General features: G+C 37.1%; 1 protein-coding gene and 1 long non-coding RNA gene across 5 annotated transcripts in view; one reads left to right on the plus strand and one right to left on the minus strand.

The window, feature by feature from the left end:
* The window catches only part of LOC130709353 (uncharacterized), a 217,054-nt gene extending 195,115 nt beyond the window's left edge, over nucleotides 1-21,939 (minus strand). The window contains exon 1 of the long non-coding RNA XR_009009858.1: nucleotides 21,809-21,939. This is a non-coding gene — a long non-coding RNA (uncharacterized LOC130709353). The remainder of the gene's footprint in view (nucleotides 1-21,808) is intronic.
* EFEMP1 (EGF containing fibulin extracellular matrix protein 1) overlaps nucleotides 1-26,236 on the plus strand; it is a 69,068-nt gene that overhangs the window by 3,727 nt on the left and 39,105 nt on the right. For all 4 annotated transcript variants that reach the window (XM_057557875.1, XM_007189985.3, XM_057557874.1 and 1 more), the window contains 2 exons: nucleotides 2,385-2,433; nucleotides 2,598-2,999. In XM_057557875.1, coding sequence (XP_057413858.1) covers nucleotides 2,385-2,433; nucleotides 2,598-2,999 — 451 coding nt within the window. The remainder of the gene's footprint in view (nucleotides 1-2,384; nucleotides 2,434-2,597; nucleotides 3,000-26,236) is intronic.

The raw sequence follows: 26,236 nt of genomic DNA on the forward strand, positions 1-26,236 counted from the left end.
CTCTAGGCTTGTTTAATAGTAGATCCATATTGAATGTACTGGAACTGAAGACCTAAAACAAACTGCAAGTCTTCTCTATTTAGCATACAGATTTATTCAAGTGCACTGTCATTTTGCCTGGCTTGAAAGATACTTTTCAGAAGGATGGGTTCATATCCACAAGACAGCCTCATATTCTTTCATGTTAAAGATAAGGTCCATTCAGTTATTCACTCATCAAGTATCTGCCGTGTGCCTAAGCAATGCTCATCACTATCAAAAGAATTTAAGTTTACTTGCTTACTAAAAAAATTCAGACCTTAACCTTAGGGAATTTATCCTGGGAAAATACTTTTGAAAAGTACAAAGTATTATACAGATTATACATGTTGCTAAAGAAATACAAAAGCAAGGAGGTAATTAATGTTCATACTGGCATATTGAAGGAGGTAGAACTCTGTGTTGGTTCTTGAAGGAAGTGATGATTTTGGATTATTCTAGAAAGGCTGAAGAGGCAACTGAATCGGAAAAAGTGGCATAATCAAAGGCTAGAAGTGAAAACAGCCTAGTCAAGTCCAGGAGGTGACAACAAGCTAGGTAGTGGGGAGAACCTAGAGATGGCAATAGTGGGAGATGAGAGGTCTACAGGCCACTGTGAGCTCTTAGATGGAGGGGCAACGTAACCAAGAGAGCAAAGAAAGATTGTCATGGAGGCTTGTGTGCAGCATGTAGAGATATGGAGACCACTTAAGGAGACTTGCCTACTCATGAGGCCAGGAAGGCTTACACCAACGTGGGAGAGATAGAAGTGGAAACAAAGTCAGCAGAGCTTGAAGGAAAATAATTGGAAAAGTTGATGTTAAAGTTGTAATCCTGGGTGCTAAGAAAGGTGGTAGTGCCTTGGACAGTGTTGGGGAAACTAGAAAGAATTAGTCTGGGAGATAAAGTGAGTTTAGTTTTCACCCTGTTAAGTCTCAGAAATCAGTAAAATACCTAAACTCATCTCTCTGTCTCCATTCAGCTATATAAGTAAATTTACTATTTACTTACTTGGCTCTTACAAAAGAATTTAAGTTTATTTATTTGTTTACTTTTGCTCAATCCTTCCTGAAGCCTCTTCCTCAAATCTGCATCTGATCAGATGTTTTCTTGAGCTTAAAATTTCTTCAGAGGCCTCATCACTTATACCAGCGTTTCTCAAGAAGTAGCCCGTAGATGACTTGTATCAGAATCACCTGAAATGCCTGTTAGGAATTCAGATTCCAGGCCCCCAACCAAACCTACAGAATCAGAACCTTTGGTTGGGCCCAGGAATCTGCATTTTAACAAGCACCAGAATGAATCTTAAGCATAATGGAGCTTGAGATTCACTGACCTTTAAGGTAGAATTCAGTTTCCATCTATCCCAAAGAAAGGCTTCCCAGGTTTGGCCCTGCCTACCTCTCTAACCTCTCGCTCCACCCACCCAGGAATACTTGCAGCTCCTTCCTTCTTTAACAACTTTGCGCCTTTGCTTACGTGGTCCCTCATCCTAGACTCCCCATATCTCCCTGGAAAAAAGTCCTGTAAGGCCCAATTCACTTGTAACTTTGCCCATAAAGCCTTCCCTTCCACCCTGTCATGTCCACCCACAGCCCTGGGTAGGGTCCATCATTCCTTCCACAGGCAGACTTGTGTCACGACACCTGACATCTTGCTCCAACTTATCTACCTGTCTGTCTCCTCTTCAGGCCTGTGAGCTGCTTGAGAACAGGAACAAGGTATTAATCATCTTTGCTTTCCCAGGGACTAGGATGGTGCCTGGTGTGAGAAGGTACTTGACAGATGGTTCCTTCAGTGAGTGAACTAGAGAGGACCCGTAGGAACTAAAGCTAGGAGGCAGGCCATGGTGTGAGAAGGAGGCTCAGGACTCGACTGAATAGGAATGATAAGGAAAGCCAGGCCTGGAATGCTCTAAGAGGATTTGGAGAGAGAGAGGAAATTGTCAAGGGCTGAAAAAAAGAACTCAGCTGAAATTTTTTTTTTTTTTTTTTTTTTTTGGTAAAATTTACAGTGTGGAAGAAGGGGCAAATAAAGCAAAAAAGCAGTCAGAGAGATTGCAGAATATTAGTATTGGGACAGAGAGAAAGGAATTCCAAGAAGATGGTTATGGGCAACTGGACCCAACGCAAATACAACAAAAGAGTTGAGACAGCTGGTGATTGAGAAGGGATCCCTGAAGCGGTCCAGTGCACAGATGTGTCTTTTTTAAAAAGCTACAGAATGGTAAACTACCCATCTCATCATTTATCTAGGACTCTAGCACAAAGATTGTTGCCATAAGTATGAAGCTTTTAGAGTGACTTCTCAGAGAATGGATACTCAATTAACTGTCTCCTGGCCCCATCTTGATGTTTTCTTCACAGCAATGCACAGATGGATATGAGTGGGATCCTATAAGACAGCAGTGCAAAGGTGAGCCAACTTTCAAAGACTTCCCATCTGAACATAGCTCTCTGTATCCATCTCATATGTCCTTCATGTCCTGCCTGTATTATACCCAAAAGGCATAAGCATATATTTACATGTTGGGTTTCCCCTCTAAGAAGATTCCTGACTTATTTTATTACTGACCACAGATATTGATGAATGTGACATTGTCCCAGACGCTTGCAAAGGTGGAATGAAATGCGTCAACCACTACGGAGGATACCTCTGCCTTCCTAAAACAGCCCAGATTATTGTCAACAATGAACAACCGCAGCAAGAAACACCATCAGCTGAAGGTGCGGGTGCAGCTACAAATGCAGCTGTGACCTCTGGTACAGGCACTGGGGGTGTAGCAGCCAGTGGCATGGCAGCCAGTGGAGCGGTGCCTGGGGGTGGTTTTGTCGCCAGTGCTGCTGCTGAAGTGCAGACTGGCCGAAATAACTTTGTCATCCGGCGGAACCCAGCTGACCCTCAGCGCATTCCCTCCAACCCTTCTCACCGGATCCAGTGTGCAACAGGCTATGAGCAGAGTGAGCATAACGTGTGCCAAGGTAAGCATGACTTTCTGTGCTAATGAGAAAGTTCTTGCCCAGGTGCACCTGTGGTGAGGATGACAACAGCTCATATTTACTGAGAGCTTCCCACTCGCCAGACTTTGTGCTAAGTGCTTTGCCTGCATTATCATATTCAATCATCACAATAGTCCTAAAAGGTAGTTGCTGCCAGTACCATCATCATTTTGCAAATGAGGAACTGTGTCTCAGAGAGGTCATCAGTGGTTCTCAACCTTAGCTGCACATATTTAGGGTCACTTGGGAGCCTTTAAAACTTCTCCATGTCCAAGCCACACCCCAGCCCAATTAAATAACAGTCTCTAGGGGGTGGGTTCCAAGAATCAGTATTTTTTTAAAGCTCCCCATGTGGTCCCAGTGTGCAGCCAAGTTTGAGAACTAGGGGTCACACAGGTGGTGAGTACAGAGTCAGCGTTCAAACCCAGACAGATGGGGCCAGAGTCACAGCTGTCAAAAGGAGCAAATTATTCATTTGGAATTTGAAATTGTGCTGTCAAGCTCCTCCACAAATGTCCCCCTTTAAGGTCTCAAACTTTCTTTTTATTGAACTTGCCACTGACTTGTTTTCCTCACAGAGGAATAAAGAAATGGGACTTCTGCTTCTCATTACCTTTGAGGGAGTCTCCCCCACTCACATTTATATCTATTTTTAAGCTCTCGTGTGAGCACATTTCGCTTATATCACTTACACCATGGCGCCGTCCGCCTGGGTTTTTCTGTTTATTTTCACAAAGAGTACACATCACTGTGTATTCTATAAACAGCTGTAGACTCATGCTAGCAAAGTGATAAGAACCTTGGGCTTTGAAGACATGTAGGATATTAACTAACTGGACTGTGCTAAGGGATTTTCTTCCTCTTTGCCTACTTAGCAAACCCTTTTAGATCTGCCTAGCATGGCAATAGAAGCTCCAGACTACTTTTTCACTACCAGGGGCTGACTGGGTAAACCCCATAAGACACCATAAGTGCCTGGTACCCCCTGGCCAATGGAAAGGGCCCAGGAGTTCTTACCTTCTACCTGCCTGAATGAGGAAGAGCACCTTCCTCCCTCAACACTGAAGGGTTCAGCTGGGGTCACCTAGCTGCTGCATTAAGTGAAAGAAGCAACTGCTGGTCCTCTAGAATGCTGCCCCTTATTCACCAGTGTTGAGTTTTATCTTCTGTATAAAATATAGTAGATTTTAAATGGTTTATAAATGAAGTAAGGAAACCTATCAGGCTCCGACTTTTATTATTTTATATTTTGTGTTCAAATTTTAAGTATCCAACATCAAGAGCTACCCCATGCTGTGATGGTGTCACTTTTCAGAGAACCTATCATATTAGCATCTGTTTTGTGTTACTGTCATGAGTCAGAATTCCAATATTGATGATGAATGCTTCAGCATCTGCTTGATATTCAGATATTTAATTTAAGGATTATGTCAAAGAGATAACCTCATGAGGTTATTTATATATATAAATAAATAGATATTTACAAATAAATGTATATTTATATAAAATATATATGGTGTGTGTATTTGAGTGAATACTGGTTTTAAAATACCTTGAATTTATTTAAGATACCAACTTTTAATTGTGTTATTTAAATATATAATTATATTGGAAGGTTTGGTGGTATTTTTCCTGAAACTGAAAAGTTTTACTGAAATTTTTGAAGTATTGACTTTTACATACTGAATTATTTTTTACCCTTCAGATGTATGTTTTAATGGTACTTAGGAGAAGAAAACCCAGGTAAATGAATGGATCGTTTATCAGAAACTGTCAAAGTAGTTTATGGTCCACCATTGACAGTTGTGGTTGAAAGCAAGAACAATGCCTAGAATCAAATGAAAAATTTCTAGAATAAAACATATTCAGGATTTACAACATGCATTGGTTACAGTAGAAACTGTGTAATAAAAAGTGAATAATAAAAATGAAATCCTATTTAATTTTTCTTAAAGATTTAGACTATCTTACAAAGTAAGTTACTTTAAAAATATTTATAATCCTTACTTCTTTGGGAACTTCTTTTAATTTTAAGCTAAAACTATTAAATGCTTATGGTAGATGCTAAACACATATTCATTGATTGTGTGCACACAGGGCATTTCCAACCCAAACTGTTTTGCATAATTCAACTAATTTCAAAAATCTGGGATTGGGGGTCTGTATCATTAAAAGTAGGGTTAAAAGTTTTTTGGATGACTTAAGGCTTAAGTTGGATTTCTTCCCACCTCACAATTTTGCAAAGTGCCCATAAATGTGGACTGACTTAATTGTTGATAAAAGGGGGTTATTTCATATGATAACAACAGGATAATCTGTCTAGGGAATCTGACTAACATAAGTCAAGTCACACTTGTGCCCGTTTATTATTGAGCTAATCAAACATGCAGTCCAGTTTCTTCTGATTGCCTGCAGATGTATGACATTCTCATTCCAGGCCAGCAGCACAAAATAATATTTTATAACCATGTGAAAGTGTGGGGACCTCCGCTTGAAACAATAATGTGCTCCAAGGACCTACATTACTGACATCATTGTGGAGTTTGAGGAGCCTTCTGTTTTAATAAAGATCTCCACTCCCTTTTAAATGTTGCATACTTATGACCAGTTATCCAAACACATTTACCATGGTTGCTGGATCAGAATAAATGAATGCCTGTAGATGGGTCGTGTTTGTATTAAAATTATTTCTTTTTCCCACATATATTTTTCAACAGGTACAGCTTATCATTACATAACTTAAAGCTGAGGACATTTTTAATGTAATGGCTGAAATCTGAACTGTGTTTCAGTGTTAAAGTCAGTCGTGCCTTTGAATGCACTATTACCAATCACAGTTGCCACCTAATTTAAATACCATTAGATATTTTAAAATGTATTCTATTTTAGGGACTCCCCTGGTGGTCCAGTGGTTAAGACTCTCAGCTCCCAATGCAGGGAGCGTGGGTTCAATCCCTGGTCGGGAAACTAAGATCCCACATGCAGTGCGACACAGCCATAAATAGATAAATAAATAAATGTATTCTATTTTATAAATATATTTTTAACCAGCTTCCCATGTTTTAACATTTAGTGAAAACATGATCCTTTAACTTTTATTCATCTATTTGTCCAGAGTTTTTCAATTTTGTGCAAAACCAAGGGGTTTAAAATATAACATCCAAATATCAATTCACAGTAAGCAGTTTTTCTCAGGTAATTTTTGCCAACTGAGTGTGATACTGGGGAGGCCATTCACACTGAGAATTTCAAAGACAGGTCCCATCTTTGGCAGCTATCACATTACATGAAGATCATTTCAGTGTTACATACCTGGAGTCGTGTAAAAATTAAGTTTTAGAAATTATTCATTTCTCCATGAAATATTATCTACCTCAAAGACAAAAGATATTCATCTGCTCCAAAAGGAAGTTGGATCTTTAGTGCATAGTCACTATGTTATCTTCTTCAAGGGATATGGAGTTAGAAATCACTAGTTCAAGCTGAGAAAGAATTTTTTTATCATATATAAGTTTCCAAGAGCCCCATTCTTGTAGGAAAAAAAAAAATCATTTGGGAACTGGCAAATAAGAGAAAGCATGAATTGCCCAATGCAAAGGAATTTGTTCACTTAATTGAACTTCCAAAAAATTAAATGTAGAATATTTTGCATAGCTGGTAATTAAGTCATTACTAACCTCATGCAGGGTTTACAAGTATCATTACTAACTTGCTAAAGAAACCATACCATCAAAAAATGAACTTGATACAAACGTCTAATGAAGCTGATTGTGGAGCCAAATCCAGAGTGCAATACCTGGCTTGTGTTATATAAGGTATAACTGAGAGATGTGAAAGCATACCCTAGAGTTTCCAACCATCCCTGTCTACCCAAGGTTTGAAAACTTAATGTCCCACATCGCTGGAAATGCTTCAGTCCTCGGGAAATGGCATTGTGGATCACCCTAGCAAACCCCCGATAACCAAATGTCCTGCACATCACAGCCAACAGTGAAAAAGTCGAATGTTAGAGCCACTTTTTCAGGTTAAGGCATTGTTTGTCCAGTAAGACTGTTTTTTCAATTTGTTTTGAACTTTGAAAAACCATATTTCATTGATCTTCATGTACCTGGACAGAGCCTTTCTTTGCAGTTGTCAGGATCCCGCCAGTTTGTCAGTTTCCACATTGTTCTAGATTGCATGTGTAGGATACCTATACATTAGCACCTACATACTTAGATACATGTCATACCATAGTTAGCTCATCTTTCCTCATTTCCACTGGGAAAAATTTTACCACTCAGCTAAATTAAATACCATACTTCAATTATAAAGTTTTATTTGCCAAAAAATTTTTTTTCAATTTTCAATTGTATTTTCAATGATTTTATTTGATTTGTATTATTATTACCTATGACACAGGAGCAACTAAAAAGCTAAAAAGAAAAAACTGTTGCCTTTTGGAAAGCCTAAAGGAATGAAAAAATTACACTCAGGGTTAAAAAGCTCTAAGCTCTTGGGGACCATCTATTATCCTCCTCACGTTTCTTTATAAACAAGGATAACTAAAATACTATTTTGAAAAGGAAAAATGTTATTATCTATACATCTACTTTAAAAAAGAGAAACACGAACTAACATGTACAGATTCTCAGCTGCTAGAGATGTCTCTCTTCTGCTTCTTTCATTTGAAACTTAAATGATCACATATCCAAAAGGGGATTTATAAACTATAGTGTAATCAAGTAGCTTAGCATACTTGGCATTGTCATTACCAAACAACTTTCAAACACTACCCTTTTGCTGATCCTCACTAATGTCATTAGGGTCTCTGTTTTCTCCTGTTAGTTTTGTGAGGAAATGCCTAATTTTTGTTACATGTAATTATACAGCCCAGCGAAGAGCTTTGATCTCAGAAAATAGATATTTTGCAAAAGGAAGACTATAGTTGAGTAAATTATGATATTAACAGAAAAGAAATATTTCAAGCACAAAGTAAAATGGGTATTAACTTACTAATAGTTCATTGTGTTTAGTTGCTAATTACCTTTGAGTATCTGAAAATTCTCTAAGGCCATATAAATGGATAGGAGTTGAGTTTATAGGGAAAACTTAATTACTTTTAAAATAAGCTGATGCAGTGTAATTGCATTGATTTCCTCCTGAAAAATCTAGCATTGTTTCATAATTTACTTTTCCAAACACTGTAGTCATAAAATTTCAGTTAATTTAAGACTCATTTTTAATATACATTTTATAGATAATATGTATATCTATCTGATTCATGCATAGTCAGAAAATTCCTTAAAATTCCTTCATAAAAATGGAGTGACAGTTATTTGAGGTGGAAGGATGGAAGAGGTCAATATGATCACTCTTCTGCAACAGAAGACTAAGTTGTATAACTGTTTAACTCAATGATTTTCAAAGTGTGGTCCCCAGATCAGAAACATTAGCAATATCCTGTAACTTATTAGAAATGCAAAATCTTGGGCCCCATCAGACCTACTGAATTGGAAACTCTGGGGATGGGACTCAGCAATCTGTGTTTTAACAATTCTATGATTTTGATCCCTGCTGAAGTGTGAGAACCAATGGCCTAACTTAATCTTAACTTCAGGAAGCTGCATTCAGTTATAAAAACGAGAGGGCAAGGTCAGAATACTTTACGTGGGATATGGGAAGTAATGAAGAGAAAACATCTAAAATATACATTCTACTTATAGGACAGAATAATATTTCTATTTCATTTCTCTCACCTTTCTTGTTGTCATCACCAGTGCTCTGATCCCTAAATATTATTGGCCATGAGTCCTGGTTAGGACTATATCCCCAAACCAAGGACATATATGTGCAATCTAGAGGAAAAGGGGACATTTTAACCAAAAAACAAGAGATCTTGCACCTGTCTATAAAACCTGCAAGTGTGAAATACTATAATTGCCCTTAAATTGTCAGTAAGTGAAACTTGCAGTTATGTTTTGGCTATGGTAAGGATTGGTGCTGTGATACCCCTACCTTCTATAGGCATCCCCCTTATACTCAAGGCACAAACATTGTTGTTCGGAGGTTCAGTTCATGTAGAGTTGTGAAAGAGGAGGAGGTTGACTCTGATTTTGGCCTTAAAGTGTGTTTTGGTTACCAAAGTGATAGGAGATCCTTTCAATATCAGATGCATAGCTGACATCTCCTTTAGATTCTGTGAATATCATCAAATATTAGAAGAGTATTCACATAAGTATCTTCTATTCAATTTAAACTTTATCAAAGATTTACTTCTCATCAAAGACAAGAAGATTCTTGTTAAAACTAGTTAACACAATCTGTAGAATGAACTTTCCTCTCCCCATAGAAGCAAAAAGAAGCAGATTAGACTAGAATTGCAAGCCTGGGTAACTTCAGGAATGTGCACTGGTACTGGCTCATTATTTCTTTCTCCAGCAGAAAATTTCAAACTATAGTCTCTGAAATCAACAAATTGCCCCATTTATAAGGATTGCCTTTGCACTTGTTGAATTATTGGCACAATTTTATTCTTTGAAACCAAAGAGTAAACAAAATTTGCCCCAAATGTGTTTGATTTTGTACGAAGGTACAAATAAGTAATTCATGCCACATCTGAAATTCATTACCATGCTTCTTTTTCCAGGAGGTAACTGCAAATTGCACACTCAAAAATAAAACTGATCAAGAAAACTGCATTCAAATATTGGCAGAAGAAAACAGCTGTCATTGCAAGCATTTAGCCACAATTGCAGGCTTGTAGCTTGAACCTAAATGATTTGTAAACATTTAATAAAGATGAAGTGAAGGAATGACATGAAAGGAAGGCTGAGTGCCAGGATACTGGCAGCAGCATGAACAGCTTATTGCTGTCAATTTCAAATAACCACAAATTAAAAGGAGGGACAGAGAGTGAATCAATTTTATGTAAATGTGTACAAAATGACTTAAAAACTTGAGATATTCGGCTAACTCAACTCAACTAACTTGAACTACCTTTGAAATAATTGTACATCCATACTAGTCAAGGGTAACCAGGCAATATCACAAGCGAAACTGATCAAACAGAATGCAAAACCATTCAGTTAATGTTCAATAAAATCCAATCAAATTTTAAGAACCACTTTCTGTTGTAAGGCACTTTGATAGAATAAAAGTAGAAGGAAGGAGTGGCCATTGTCCTCAGGGAACTGACCATCATTAATCCATGAATTATAAAATAACAATAAAAGAAGCAAAATATATAGCTCAGGAAAGTTAACACATGGGACATCACAGGAAGTACATAATGAATTGCCAAAAGTAGTAGCAAAACCAATATGTGATACAGGTATGCTTACAATTTGTTAAAATCCACATTTAGACAGAAAAAAGAACATGTCCCCAGAAATGTGGTCAAGAACAAAAGCCTGGTTCCTCCCTGGAATGGAACATTTAGAAGAGAATGATGAGGGGAAGTTGAGAGGTGTGATCAGGCAATTAAGATCCGAATAGCGAGGGAAGTAACCATCTTATAGCCAAGCAGAACAAGCGAAAAGCAGCTTTGTGTCCATGTTCCTTCTACCCAAGAGTGGTTTCCCAGGAGAGTCCCCCAGAAGCAGGGTGCTGCTGATAGGAATGCTAATGAGGTAAAGGGGTAGGGGTACGTGGAGGAAAACAAAATTTGATAGTACATGTGATGCTGAAGCACTGCAGAGCAAACATCTATGACTAGTTCCATCCTCAGTAACTCTCCCCAACAAAATACTAATGTGTTCCTCCAGCCCTGTCTCAGTATCTTCCCAAACTGTGTCCTGTTTTACTTATTATTGAAAAGGCACAAAGCAAATGTTTCGTGTTTGTGTGTGTGTGTTTGAATAAATGAATGGTTTTTAATCATCAGAGAATTCAGGCTTAAAGTTTACTTGACTTCTAAAACCATCCTTGAAAATGAGCAATTATGTACCATATGTGTATAAGGTGTATTTCCCAACTCTATATGTATCAAACTTCTTATTAATAATGGAGGGTAGGAGGGAGGCTCAAGAGGGCGGGGATTTGGGGATATATGTATACATATAGCTGATTCAACTTGTTGTACAGCAGAAATGTACACAACATTGTAAAGCAATTACACTCCAAAAAAGATGTGAAAAAAAGTAGATAAAAAACAATAATGGAGGTCTTAAATATCTAGTTCCCGTCTTAAGCTTAAGCCACTTGAAAGAAGGAACTATGAAGTTTATTCTTTATATTGTGGATTGTTAGGTTTTTAACAAACATTGGTGAATAAATAAGTTGCTGTTATTCCTAAAGCAAGACTAGTAATTAGAAATACTAGAATTCTTTTAACTTTCTGACAGACATTTAACCAGTGAGTGCATCTCTATATCAAATATATCCTTCCTCAGAAATCTAATGGTGAATAATGAAAATACAGTTGGGTTGGGGAAATGTTAATATTTATGATATTTGAAGTGAAATAATCACAAGGCTGGAAAATATTTATGTAAGCTCTCTAATACTGTGAAGAAAATCAAGACACTGGGTGAAGCTCTATAAAATAAGAGCAAGAAAGGAAGAAGGGATCAGAGCAATCCATCTTGGTTCCTTCCCTTGACTGCAAGCCAGAAACTATCTTTTTCGTAGTTGTTGTTATGTAGTTGTTTTAATTGAAGTAAAATTGACTTATAATATTGTGTTATTTTCAAGAGTACAGCAAAGTGATTCAGTTATATATTTTTTTCCAGATTATTTTCCATTATAAGTTATTACAAGTTATTGAATATAGTTCCCTGTGCTGTGCAGTAAATCCTTTTTGCTTATCTATTTTATATATAGTAGTTCGTATCTGTTAGTCCCATACTCTGAATTTATCCCTTCTCTACCTCCATTTCTCCTTAGGTAACTGTAAGTTTATTTTCTATGTCTGTGAGTCTGTTTCTGTTTTGTATATAGATTCAGTTGTATTATTTTTTAGATTCCACGTGTAAGTGATATCATATAGTATTTGTCTTTCTCTGTCTGACTTATTTCACTTAGTATCATATTCTCTAGGTCCACCCATGTTGCTGCAAATGGCATATTTCATTCTTTTTTATGACTGAATAATATTCCATTATATATATACCACATCTTCTTAAGTCAATCACCTGTTGATGTGCACTTGGATTGTTTCCATGTCTTGGCTATTGTAAATAGTGCTGCTATGAACATTAGGGTGAATGTATCTTTTTGAATTAGTTTTTGTCTTTTCTGGATATATGCTCAGGAGTGGGATTGCTGGATCATGTGATAGCTCTATTTTTAGTTTTTTAAGGAACCTCTATACTGTTTTCCATAGTGGCTGCACCAGGTTACATTCCCACCAACAGTGTAGGAGGGTTCCCTTTTCTCCACACCGTCTCCAGCACTTTTTTATTTGTAGACTTTTTGATAGCCATTCTGACCGGCATGAGGTGATACCTCATTGTGATTCTGATTTGCATTTCTCTAATAATTAGTGATGTTGAGCATCTTTTCATGTGCCTGTTGGCCATCTGTATGTCTTCTTTGGAGAAATGTCTGTTTAGGTCTTCCGCCCATTTTTTATTGGGTTGTTTGTTTTTTTTATATGGAGCTGAATGAGTTGTTTATATATTTTGGATACTAACCCCTTGCCTGTCACATCATTTGCAAATATTTTCTCCCATCCTGTACCTTGTCTTTTTATTTTGTTGATGGTTTCCTTTGCTGTGCAAAAGGTTTTAAGTTTGATTTGTCCCCATTTGTTTATTTTTGCTTTTATTTCTATTGCCTTGGGAGAGTAATCTAAGACAATATTGCTACGATTTATGTCAGAGAATGTTTTGCCTATGTTCTCTTCTAAGAGTTTTATGGTGTCATGTCTTATATTTAGGTTTTTAAACCATTTTGAGTTTATTTTTGTATATAGTGTAAGGGAGTGTTCTAATTTCACTGATTTACATGTAGCTGTCCGGTTTTCCCAACACCACTTGTCGAAAAGACTGTCTTTTTCTCCATTGTATATTCTTGCCTCCTTTGTCATAGATTAATTGACTGTAGGTGTGTGCATTTATTTCTGGGCTCTCTATTCTGTTCCATTGATCCATATGTCTGTTTTTGTGCTAATACCATGCTGTTTTGATTACTGTAGCTTTGTAGTATTGCCTGAAGTCTGGGAGGGTTATGCTTCCAGCTTTGTTCTTTTTCCTCAGAATTGCTTTGGCAATTCTGGATCTTTTGTGGTTCCATATACATTTGAGGGTTATTTATTCTAGTTCTGTGAAAAGTGTCATGAGTATTTTGATAGGGATCACATTAAATCTGTAGATTGCTTTGGGTAGTATGGCCACTTTAACAATATTAATTCTTCCAATCCAGGAGCATGGGCTATCTTTCCATTTCTTTGAATCATCATCAATTTCCTTTATCAGTGTTTTATATAGTTTTCAGCATATAGGTCTTTCACCTCCTTGGTTAAGTTTATTCCTAAGTATTTTTTTATGTGATTTTAAACTGGAGTTTTTTTTACTTTCTCTTTCTGATATTTCATTGTTATTGTAAAGAAATGCAACAGATTTATGTATATTAATCTTGTATCCTGTTACCTTGCTGAATTCATTTATTAGTTCTAAAAGTTTTTGTGTGGCGTCTTCAGGGTTCTCTATATAGAGTATCATGTCATCTGCAAATAGTGACGGTTTTACCTTTTCCCTTCCAATTTGGATATCTTTTATTTCTTTTTCTTGACTGATTGCTGTGGCTAGGAATGAAACTATTCTTTTTAAATTTATTCTGTTAAAATGCTAAAGGGTAGAATCCAGGAAAGTCACTTAGTTGGTTGTAGGTGACTTAAAGAAGCACAGTTCTGATCTGGTCCCAAGGTAGGAAGAACTGAATTTCTAGAGAAGTGAGAAAGAAATCCATGGATCCGAGGGGCCCAGGAAAGAACACAGATTACTGAGGGCCCTTTGGGAGCTAATAGCTAGCTTGTATTACGTACTTAACTGTATGTGAAATATGAGTGTGAAGTAGAAAATGGAACTAGAGACAACCATAAAAGCTGTGTGTATTGCTTTATGTGTGCCCAGCTAAAGGGAGAATCATGATGGAAATTGCAACTGCCTTTGTGCATATAGTTAAACCTCAAAAAGCTCCAGAGACTGTAGTGAAATAAGTTTTGCACTCTAAACAGCTGTGTGTGCTGCAGAGAATCTAATCCTACTCCCTTGAGTGGAAATGTGGAACACAATCAAAAACAGGAAACAACTCAGAGGTTCCCATTCAGTGTCCACCCTGGAGACCAGGTCTATCACAACCTGGATTAGGGAAGAATTTTTGTTCAGTAGTGATTAGTTAGATCTCACTATTTTGCAGCAAAGCCCTCCTCTCATACATACATTCACAAAATGAGTATGCCATTAAATTGTTGCTGACTTTTTCACTATTCACTAAAAAACTTAAGTATCTCAATATTTTTAAATATACCAAAATTATGAAGAGCAGTGTAAGTCTGTTTTTCAGAGTCTGTTGTTGAATCCTTCGAATTTGTTGTTTATTTGAGGAAGCTTCTCAGAGAATTAGTTCAACTTTAATCATTCTCCTAAAATATATGAGTGATTTAGGTATTTGGCATCATTCGAAACCCACCAGTAAGCTTTTTTCCTAATCACTGCTTTTCATCATTTGAGGCCTAAAGAGATACTGTTATGTAAGATGGTTTTCTCTCCTTATCCATGTTCTGTCCTGAGCAGTTTGTGATATCAGAAGATATCTCGTCTAAAAAAGGAAAGGACATTCCAAAAGAAGTTGTTAAAAGACACCTTAGAAACCTGCCCACACAGCCTAAATACCCCCTTTCTTGCCTAGATTTAGTTTATTCCAGCTATTTACACTCACATATATGCACACATACACATACCCACTCAAGTTCATGCCCATATACATGCATGTGCACAAACATGTAACAATGCACCATTTTTTGGTAGGAAAGTAACATGTACAAAAATTAAACTGATCAAAGTGGATAATGCTTCTAAAATGATTTGGAACACAGTTCCCCCTCTCATTATTCCTGTAAAATCAACACTGGGAACTGCTTTCTAAATTCATGTGTTTCCCTATCACAAGGGAAAGGGCACCTTGGACAGCTACTACATGATTTAATCAATAAAGACATTATTGGATGGAATATAGAAAGAGTCAACAAAGAAATAAAAGTGTTAAGGTGTAACCTCTAAGACTCTGTTGTCTTACACTTCAGCAACATCCTGACCATGTCTTGACTAATCTTTCTTAGAGATTTACCTGGATTCCATCCTGACCTACCTTTGCGTTCTTGGGCAACTGAATTTTTAACAAAATAAACTTTTTAGATAGACCATCATAGAGTGGATTAGAAAATAACTTATCTGGGACTGACATTGAATCCCCATGCTCTTTTATTCCTCAGACTTCGGCAAATTATATAGTTAGGATGTAGCCAAGAATAAAACGTCACTCAACAAACAAGGCAGAAAATTCCAGTTATTCATGATTAATTAAACTTCCCAGTAAAAGCTGTGGGCCCTTTTTGTAAAACTAGTTCACGACTTGGCGCATCAGAAGAACCCTAATCCAGGGAGGAAGGTAGCCAGAGAAAAATGTCCTCCCACACAAGCTGGTAAAGATGCTGGGCTTTGTTCTAAACTTCAATTCCAAGACCTCCCTTCTTTAGTAATTGGTGGGGGGCGGGGAAACCTAATGATAAAAAGAAGCTAAATAAAAGAAGGAAATTTAATTGTGGTACAATTTATACAGCTAATGATAGTTCTGGAAAAACAGGAAAGATTATTTGGTGACTAGTTCATTTAAAAAAATGTTTAATAGCAGAGCCAATGTAAATTAGAGTCCAACTGTAAGTAAACTAAAAAATCTTCTCTGATTTTTCAATTTAAGCAGAAAAATGGATTGTTTAAGCATGCCAGAGCAATAGTTTCCAATAAACCAAGCTATCACTGATGGTTAATACCCCAAATAGAATATCACTGTATTAGAAAAAGAGCTTGGGCTATTTAGTTGTCATTGTAAAAACCTGGCCACAAAGAGTATTAGGGTTCTAACAGAGTTTTAAAGAATTATTAGAAAAGCTGGTTATAATATCAAAGTAAGGAGTAGGCACAATTACACATTCCCAAAAGCATTATGAATCCATAACAAAATATATGTATTTTTCTTGGTAAAATACACAGTTTCTGGTCTTGTATTAAAGGCAACAGTTTATAATGACAAGAGAGAATAAGGACAACATCAATAAGGAAGATTGCATGAATTATTTGATTAAATATGAATGATGTTTTGAATTTTCTCAAGAGCTTAAAAAATCAAGTAGAGGTCCTAACAAGGGGGTAAAAGTAACTGCAAGCAACTGGACTGCCTATTCCTCAGTATAAATCTCAAATTAGGAAAAGAAGAATCAGGTGCAGATTCAAAGTAAGACCAAGCCTCTGTAGTTGATTTGGAGAGCTACATCTTAAAATTATTCTAATAGATGACACATCAGTGTTATGTCAACTCTATTACTCAGCAAAAAAGAAAATACCACTTTCCCTTAAAGGAGAAGAAATACTTTCTCTTCTCTGCTACAGTTAGGTGAACCTCTTAACTACAGAGATCATAACTGGGTAACTACTGTAGCTGAAAATTCATGACATAAGTATTGCTTGTCCATTGATCGATTTTAAATACAGTGTCCCCACTTATCCTTGAGAGATATGTTCCAAGACCCCCAGTGGATGCCTGAAACCATGGATAGTACCAAACTCTATATATACTATTTTTTTCCCATACATACATACCTATGATAAAGTTTAATTTATAAATTAGGCACAGTGAGAGATTAACAACAGTATCTAATAATGAACTAGAACAATTATAACAATATACTGTAATAAAAGTTGTATGAATGTGGTCTCTCTCTCTCTCAAAATATCTTATTGTACAAATTTAATGCCTTTTCCATCTTAACTAAGCACTTATCATGCACTGGCCATAACTTTTACAGTTTGAGTTTGGCAGCAAAACTAGCATGAATTTCTTTTTCCTTTTTTCACAATTTCACGTTTAGAAGATTCATTCTTACTGTAGATCTTAGCAACCTAAGCATACAAAATTTTTTTCTTTCCTTATTAAGTTGAGAACTTCCACCTTTTCACTTAAAGGAAGCACTTTATGGTTTCTCTGTAGCATACCCTAATTGCCAGCATCACTACTCTTGAGCTTTGAGGCCAGTATTAAATGAAATAAGGGTTACTTGAACACAAGCACTGCGATACCCAAAACAGTGGATCTGATAAGCAAGATGCTACTAATCAGTTGATGGGCAGGATACGCCAGACAAAGGGATGATTCATGTCATGGGCAGGACGGAGTGGGATGGCAAGGTATTTCACCACACTATTCAGAATAGCAGGCAATCTAAAACATATGAATTATTTCTGGAATTTTTCATATAATATTTTTAGACCATGGCTGACCGTGTGGGTAACTGAAACTTCGGAAAGCAAAACCAAAGATAAGGGGGGTAACTATATATATATATACCACATATTATTAAGATGAAACAGTGAAACCAGTTATGAGAATTTCCCTGGCTCTTCTGCTGAGTGACTCAAGTAACAGTGATACTTTCCCCCCAACACCACCTACCATCACCACACACCACTCAGTATGAAAATCAATCATCTGAGGAAAAAGCAAAAATGCAGTGAACACCTGTGAGGGTAGAGGCCAGGAATGTATCCATACATTTGTGGAGAAAAAAAGCAAAATAGAGCAAACAGTTGAGCTATATCCTTCTCTTCCAGGGACCGCCTCTTACTCTGGGAGACAAGAGCAGTTGTAAGAGGAATGAGAGGCAGAAAAAGAGATGTAGACTGGAACTGGAAGAGAGAGAAAAAGAGAGCAAGATAGGAGAGTAGAGGACATGAGCAAGCATATGACTATTCTAATCAAAAATAGGTTCTGCTGAAGTATCTTATAAAATAGTATTACAGTGACCATTTTCTACCTGTGTATATGTGTATAAGTACATATTTTCCTCAAAGGACTGATGAAGAAAAAAAGAAAAGGTGACACCTGAATAAATCAGTTTTTCTGTTTTTATAAAATTGTCTGAGGGATTCTTTAAATTTGGGATTCCATTCTCTAATATGTTTTTGAGAATCTTCTATATGCTATGTGTGATAGACCAATGATTCTCAAACTTTACTGAACATGTGAATTCCTTGGGGATCCTATTAAAATGAAGATTCTGATTCAGTAGGTGTTGGGTGAGACCCAAGATTCACATTTCTAACAAGCTCCCAGATTTTGTTGGTATATTCAGAGCCTATCTTCCAGTAGCTGACAATTTGTGCTGCCCACCAAGAAGCTGATATGTCTAGTGATTCTTCATTCTCTATTTTCTGCAGTTAGCAGAGTGTGGTATACTTTGGATAGAATTAGATCTGCATGTGGTGGGTTTGTTTTTTTTTTTTTTCAAAAAGATATTCTTCTCCTCTGATTAGATACTCAGTTTCTCCAATATAAATTCCATTGTAACAGTTACAGCTGTAATGCACAGATATTTCCCTTATTAATTAATAGAATTTTCTCCTGTAGTGGAATGTTTTTATGCTTGAATGCTCAGGGGGATCCAGAAAGTAGTCTTTGGCAGCAAAAAGTGGCAGAAACTCCATGAAACTCAGCAAGAGAAAAAGGTTCCCATCTGAATCTTCCCCTAAGTGACTCTGACTGTATTATACCAGTTAACCTCTCTGGGCCTCAGCTTTCTCAGCTGTCAAAATTAAGAGCTGTCCCTTCCAGCTCTCATTCAAAATAATTTTAAAAGAATGAGAAAGAGAAAAAGAGAGGTAGAGAGAGTGCACTTTGTCTAGGCTACAAGCCTTGGAAGTGTGGTCGCTATATGGTTCTTGACTGATACGTGCGTGGCATTTAAACTATTTCTATTGATAGGAACTCTTCTTTGACTTTCAAATGGCATTTTTATCAGGAAAACATACCAGAGCAAGTTAAAATCTGCCCTGAGAAGAATGCAGGTGTATTCTGTGATTATAATAGCATTAATGACTCAGAAACAAAAAACCAGACAGTTCTAATGACTTGAAGCTTTACTGACAAAACATTTCACACCTAGTACTGGTTGTTTGCTAAAAGTCTGGACCAAATCACTGAAGCTTTAAAAACTAGATCACTGCAGTCTTCCCCCGAAGCAGGGACATGGGTAATTATCATGGTTTATGCCACAGCCAAGGACTCTTATTTCAATCCTAGCTTGGAAAGGAGTTGTTTTTTTGTTTTGTTTTGTTTTTTGGTGCAGAGTAAATATACTTTTTGCATGTATTACTATAAACTCACTTAAAGCATAAAAGTGACATTAAATATTACAGGTTCTTTATTATTTTCTCAATTTTGAATTAAGATTTTCTGCCTTCATTGGGGGACATGAATACCTTTCAGCAAAGAACAGCCTGTTTAAAGTCTACAGGTTTGTTCATTTCATATTTCAGGATGTTCTTCAAACTCAGATTCAAACCAGGCTTACAACCAAAGCAATCAGTCTTTCCTGAGCTCATGCATTATTATCCGTTACACAAAAAGCATAAGGAAGCCTATGAGTTATCTGTTGCCACGTGACAAATTGTCCTAAAACGTAGCAGCCTAAAACAACAAACATTTATTATTTCACAGCTTCTCTGGGTCTGAATCAAAGTACGGCTTAGTTGGGTCCTCAGGCTTTGGGTCTTTCACAATCTGCAGTTGTCTCAAGGCTTGACTGGGAAGAATCCCCTTCCGAGATCACTCAACTAGTGGTTGTTGGCAGGATTCACTTCCTGCCTGCATTTCTCATGAGTTCTTCCTCCATGGCTCCTAGCCACATATACCTCTCCCTAGAGCACCTCACAGCACAGCAGCCTTCTTCGTCAGAGTCAGCAAGGGAAAGGGCAGGAGAAAGTGCCACCAAGAAAGTGAGTGCTAATAAGACTGAAGTCACAGTCTTTTGTAACTCAATCACTGAAGTGACAGTCCATCACTTTTGCCATATTTTGTTCATTAGAAACAAGCTACTAAATCCAGCCCACAGTCAAGGGTGTGAATGCCAGGAGTCTGGGATCATTGGGAGCCATGTCAGAAGCTGCCTACCACAATCTGTAATTAAATTCCCCCTGAAATGATCCCATCCAAAACTTTAGAGTTAAATCTAGAATTTTAAATGGTTTCAAAAAGCAAAATATGAGTTAAAAAGCAAAATGCACCCACCTCCCCAGCGGTGCAGGAGCCTGGATGACCCACTCATTCAGATACGCATCCTGATGGGTGTGGTTGAAACAGGCAAAGTACTGTTCAAAAGAAGAACCTCACAGCTTCTAACAGCTCCTTTTGAATGAATGTACCCTTCTCTTCTTCATGGATATGGAACTTCTAAAATGCTATCAATCCTCTCCAAAACCACTCATAAATAATTATGAATATATCCTCTGATTTTCAGACTTTTTAGTTAAAATCCTGCTTTACTCCACTCTACAAATAAACAATATCCATGAAACAAAAACTTTATGAGCAAACACAAAAACTCCCTTTATTTTTGCAGATTAGCATGTATCCACATGCCTGTTATATAAAAGAAATTTAATAAACACTGTTCTTGCCTCAACGTGAACTTTTGTCCTAGACATCTGTAATATTTGTGTGTTTGTTAGGGAATCATGGAAAATGTTCTCCATCTCTCTCATAGAAATCTCTGTTGTTTCAGTCACATTTTTCTTCCTACAGCCTATTCAAAAGCCTGCTTCCTAGTCATCATTTTTGTGTTTAAAAATGTTTACATCTTTTGCCTCAAAATTCTACTGGGAGATGTGCTAAATGTAACCTAAGGTTACAATAAATAAGTTGTGTAGGACCTAAAAATTCAGAGGCCATAAAATCCAACATGAATTTTCTTCGGTTCTGAGGAGCAGTTATCATGATAAGGGGCAGAATAGTGATTTGTTTTTCAACAAGGAGGCAGTAATGAAGTAGAATAGCACTCTAAGGGAAAGGGAAAAGAGAAAGGATATATGAGCAAAAGTAGAAAATCACCGTGAGGGTGGAAACCAAGAAATTGAACAACTAATAAAAACAGATGGTGACACGTAGGGAGCTCCACCAGCCACATCCAATCTCCCCAAAAGAATATTCTGATGGCCCGATTGTGACTTAACCAGAGGGAAAGAATAGAGAAAAGGCTAATGCAGCTGTTAAAAGGAATAACCAAAATCCAAAGCGAAGGGTTTTTTTTTTTTTCCTTAAAGAAAATGGGAACGGACCAAATGTTCTTAAATTGCTTTTTAAAGTACATAATACAGCTCTGTATAGAGAGCAGTACATTTTCTCCTAGGTTCACTCTCCCCCAGAACTAGCTTCCAGATTTTCTCAGGTGTCTCTGATGCCAATAATAAAAACCTCTGTGGGCCTGTTGACTGGGTAGTAGGATAAATGGGTGCCTCAGCAGCCAGGTAGAAGCCAGCCTCTGACCTCGGGCCTGGAGCATCCCCCGGAGGCTGGGCTAATTTCATGAAGCAGGCAGTGAGAGCCGGGGCAGCCCTCGGGGGGCTCCTGGTCAGATCTGGTTCCCTTTACCATGATGTACAGAGGAGAAAAAAAAAAAGCATTATGCTCATGAGATTCCCTCATATTCAGCCATCCATTTACTAATACATTCTCTTGACATAAGTAGCCTCACTAAATTCCTCTTTCCTCATCACTGACTCTAAAATGACAGTTTAAGGATTATCCTTTCTGCCACTTACCGTGAAACACAGCTCCAGATCAGTTTGTTGTAGATTTCTGAGCTTAACCACATAGCTCACAACTGAGTGGATAATCAATCATTCTGTGACTAAATCCATCTGGAACAAATTTGGAGCAGTGGCCATGTAGGTTTCTTTTGGAAAAAAAAAAAAAATTAAACTGAAACCAGAGTTGATCTTTTCAAAGGTTCAGAAAAAAAAATACATATATAACTTAGCAATGACTTTTCCCCCCAGAACTCATGCATGCTCTCTTAGTAAGACTTGTTTTGTCCTGGACCCATTTTGCATTTCATTTAATCTGTGAAAGAAGTGGTCCTCAAATGCTTTGGAGGAGAGTCCACTTCCCTGAGAATGAGGTCATGATCCCTCCTTGGATAGAAGGAAAGGGCGACATTGTGTGCACAGGTTGTCACCATAACTTCATGCTGATCTTAAATTCCTAAACACACAGGACTCAACAGAGTCCTGTGGAACTAAAAGAGCCCATTTCTGGCTATTCTTGCTGGACCCCCTACTTTTTTGCCATGTAGACATTAAAGGATAATTTAAGTATCAAGAGCCTTGGCTTTTAAGAATTCTACCATTCTTTTCCTCAGTAGACTCCAAATTGTTTGTATAAATTTAGGATATATTTTTCCATGTATACCCTGAAATCTGTACCATTCACACATTCATTTGTTCAATTTTCAGTCACTTTTTCATCAATTCATGCATCAATGCATTCAGTTAATATGTGTTCAAACTGTACTAGATGCCTAGACACACCACCTTTTTTTTTTAACATCTTTATTGAAGTATTACTGCTTTACAATGGTGTATTAGTTTCTGCTTTATAACAAAGTGAATCAGCTATATATATACATATATCCCCATATCTCCTCCCTCTTGCGTCTCCCTACCTCCCTCCTTATCCCACCCCTCTAGGACGTCACAAAGCACTAAGCTGATCTCCCTATGCTATGCAGCTGCTTCCCACTAGCTATCTATCTTACATTTGGTAGTGTATATACGTCAATGCCACTCTCTCACTTCGTCCCAGCTTACCCTTCCCCCTCCCTGTATCCTCAAGTCCATTCTCTACGTCTGCGTGTTTGTTCCTGTCCTGCCCCTAGGTTCTTCAGAACCTTTTTTTTTTTTTTTTAGATTCCATATACATGTGTTAGCATACGGTATTCATTTTTCTCTTTCTGACTTACTTCACTCTGTATGACAGACTCTAGGTCCACCTCACTACAAATAACTCAATTTTGTTTCTTTTTATGGCTGAGCAATATTCCATTGTATATATGTGCACATCTTCTTTATCCATTCATCTGTTGATGGACACTTAGGTTGCTTCCATGTCCTGGCTATCGTAAATAGAGCTGCAATGAACATTGTGGTACATGACTCTTTTTGAATTATGGTTTTCTCAGGGCATATGCCCAGTAGTGGGATTGCTGGGTCATATGGTAGTTCTAGTTTTAATTTTTTAAGGAACCTCCATGCTGTTCTCCATAGTGGCTGTATCAATTTACATTCCCACCAACAGTGCAAGAGGGTTCCCTTTTCTCCACACCCTCTCCAGCATTTATTGTTTGTAGATTTTGTGTTGATGGCCATTCTAACTGAAGTGAAGTGATACCTCACTGTAGTTTTGATTTGCATTTCTCTAATGATTAGTGATGCTGAGCATCCTTTAATGTGTTTGTTAGCAATCTGTACATCTTCTTTGGAGAAATGTCTATTTAAGCCTTCTGCCCATTTTTGGATTGGGTTGTTTGTTTCTTTGATATTGAGCTGCATGAGCTGCTTGTAAATTTTGGAGATTAATCCTTTGTCACTTGCTTTGTTTGCAAATATTTTCTCCCATTCTGAGGGTTGTCTTTTCATCTTGTTTATGGTTTCGTTTGCTGTACAAAAGCTTTTAATTTTCATTAGGTCCCATTTGTTTATTTTTGTTTTTATTTCCATTTCTCTAGGAGGTGGGTCAAAAAGGATCTTGCTGTGATATATGTCATAGAGTGTTCTGCCTATGTTTTCCTCTAAGAGTTGAATAGTGTCTGGTCTTACATTTAGGTCTTTAATTGATTTTGAGTTTATTTTTGTGTATGGTGTTAGGGAGTGTTCTAATTTCATTCATCTACGTGTAGCTGTCCAGTTTTCCAGCACCACTTATTGAAGAGGCTGTCTTTTCTCCACTGTATACTCTTGCCTCCTTTATCAAAGATAAGGTGACCATATGTGCGTGGGATTATCTTTGGGCTTTCTATCCTGTTCCATTGATCTATATTTCTGTTTTTGTGCCAGTATCATACTGTCTTGATTACTGTAGCTTTGTAGCATACTCTGAAGTCAGGGAGCCTGATTCCTCCAGCTCCGTTTTTCATTCTAAAGATTGCTTTGGCTATTCGGGGTCTTTTGTGTTTCCATACAAATTGTGAAATTTTTTGTTCTAGTTCTGTGAAAAATGCCATTGGTAGTTTGATAGGGATTGCATGGAATCTGTAGATTGCTTTGGGTAGTATACTCATTTTCACAATGTTGATTCTTCCAATGCAAGAACATGGTCTATCTCTCCATCTGTTTGTATCATCTTTAATTTCTTTCATCAGTGTCTTATAGTTTTCTGCATACAGGTCTTTTGTCTCCTTAGGTAGGTTTATTCCTAGGTATTTTATTATTTTTGTTGCAATGGTAAATGGGAGTGTTTCCTTAATTTCTCTTTCAGATTTTTCATCATTAGTGTATAGGAATGCAAGAGATTTCTGTGCATTAATTTTGTGTCCTGCTACTTTACCAGATTCATTGATTAGTTCTAGTAGTTTTCTGGTAGCATCTTTAGGATTATCTGTGTATAGTATCATGTCATCTGCAAACAGTGACAGTTTTACTTCTTCTTTTCTGATTTGGATTCCTTTTATTTCTTTTTCTTCTCTGATTGCTGTGGCTAAAACTTCCAAAACTATGTTGAATAATAGTGGTGAGAGTGGACAACCTTGTCTTGTTCCTGATCTTAGAGGAAACGGTTTCAGTTTTTCACCATTAAGAACGATGTTGGCTGTGGGTTTGTCATATATGGCCTTTATTATGTTGAGGTAAGTTCCCTCTATGTGTACATTCTGGAGAGTTTTTATCAACAATGGGTGTTGAATTTTGTCAAAAGCTTTTTCTGCATCTATTGAGATGATCATATGGTTTTTATCCTTTGATTTGTTAATATGGTTTATCACACTGATTGATTTGCATATATTGAAGAATCCTTGCATTCCGGTGATAAACCCCACTTGATCATGGTGTATGATCCTTTTAATATGCTGTTGGATTCTGTTTGCTAGTATTTTGTTGAGGATTTTTGCATCTATTTTCATCAGTGATATTGACCTGTAGTTTTCCTTCTTTGTGACATTTTTGTCTGGTTTTGGTATCAGGGTGATGGTGGCCTCGCAGAATGAGTTTGGGAGTGGTCCTCCCTCTGCTATATTTCGGAAGAGTTTGAGAAGGATAGGTGTTAGCTCTTCTCTGAATGTTTGATAGAATTATCCTGTGAAGCCATCTGGTCCTGGGCTTTTGTTTGTTGGAAGATTTTTAATCACAGTCTCAATTTCAGTGCTTGTGATTGGTCTGTTTATACTTTCTATGTCTTCCTGGTTCAGTCTCAGAAGGTTGTGCTTTTCTAAGAATTTGTCCATTTCTTCCAGGTTGTCCATTTTATTGGCATAGAGTTGCTTGTAGTAATCTCTCATGATCCTTTGTATTTCTGCAGTGCCAGTTGTAACTTCTCCTTTTTCATTTCTAATTCTATTGATTTGACTCCTTTTTTTCTTGATGAGTCTGGCTAATGGTTTATCAATTTTGTTTATCTTCTCAAAGAACCAGCTTTTAGTTTTATTGATCTTTGCTATTGTTTCCTTCATTTCTTTTTCATTTATTTCTGATCTGATCTTTATAACTTCTTTCCTTTGGCTAACTTTGGGGGTTTTTTTGTTCTTCTTTCTCTAATTGCTTTAGGTGTAAGGTTAGGCTGTTTATTTGAGATTTTTCTTGTTTCTTGAGGTAAGATTGTATTGCAATAAACTTCCATCTTAGAACTGCTTTTGCTGCATCCCATAGGTTTTGAGTCATCGTGTTTTCACTGTCATTTGTTTCTAGGTATTTTTTTATTTCCTCTTTGATTTCATCAGGATCTCTTGGTTATTTAGTAGTGTATTGTTTAGCCTCCATGTGTTTGTATTTTTTACAGATTTTTTTCCTGTAATTGATATCTAGTCTCATAGCGTTGTAGTCAGAAAACATACTTGATACGATTTCAATTTTCTTAAATTTACCAAGGCTTGATTTGTGACCCATGATATGATCTATTCTGGAGAATGTTCCATGAACACTTGAGAAGAAAGTGTATTCTGTTGTTTTTGGATGGAATGTCCTATAAATATCAATTAAGTC

The sequence above is a fragment of the Balaenoptera acutorostrata genome, chromosome 12 (genome assembly GCF_949987535.1).
Source record: "Balaenoptera acutorostrata chromosome 12, mBalAcu1.1, whole genome shotgun sequence".
NCBI classification, from domain to species: domain Eukaryota; kingdom Metazoa; phylum Chordata; class Mammalia; order Artiodactyla; family Balaenopteridae; genus Balaenoptera; species Balaenoptera acutorostrata.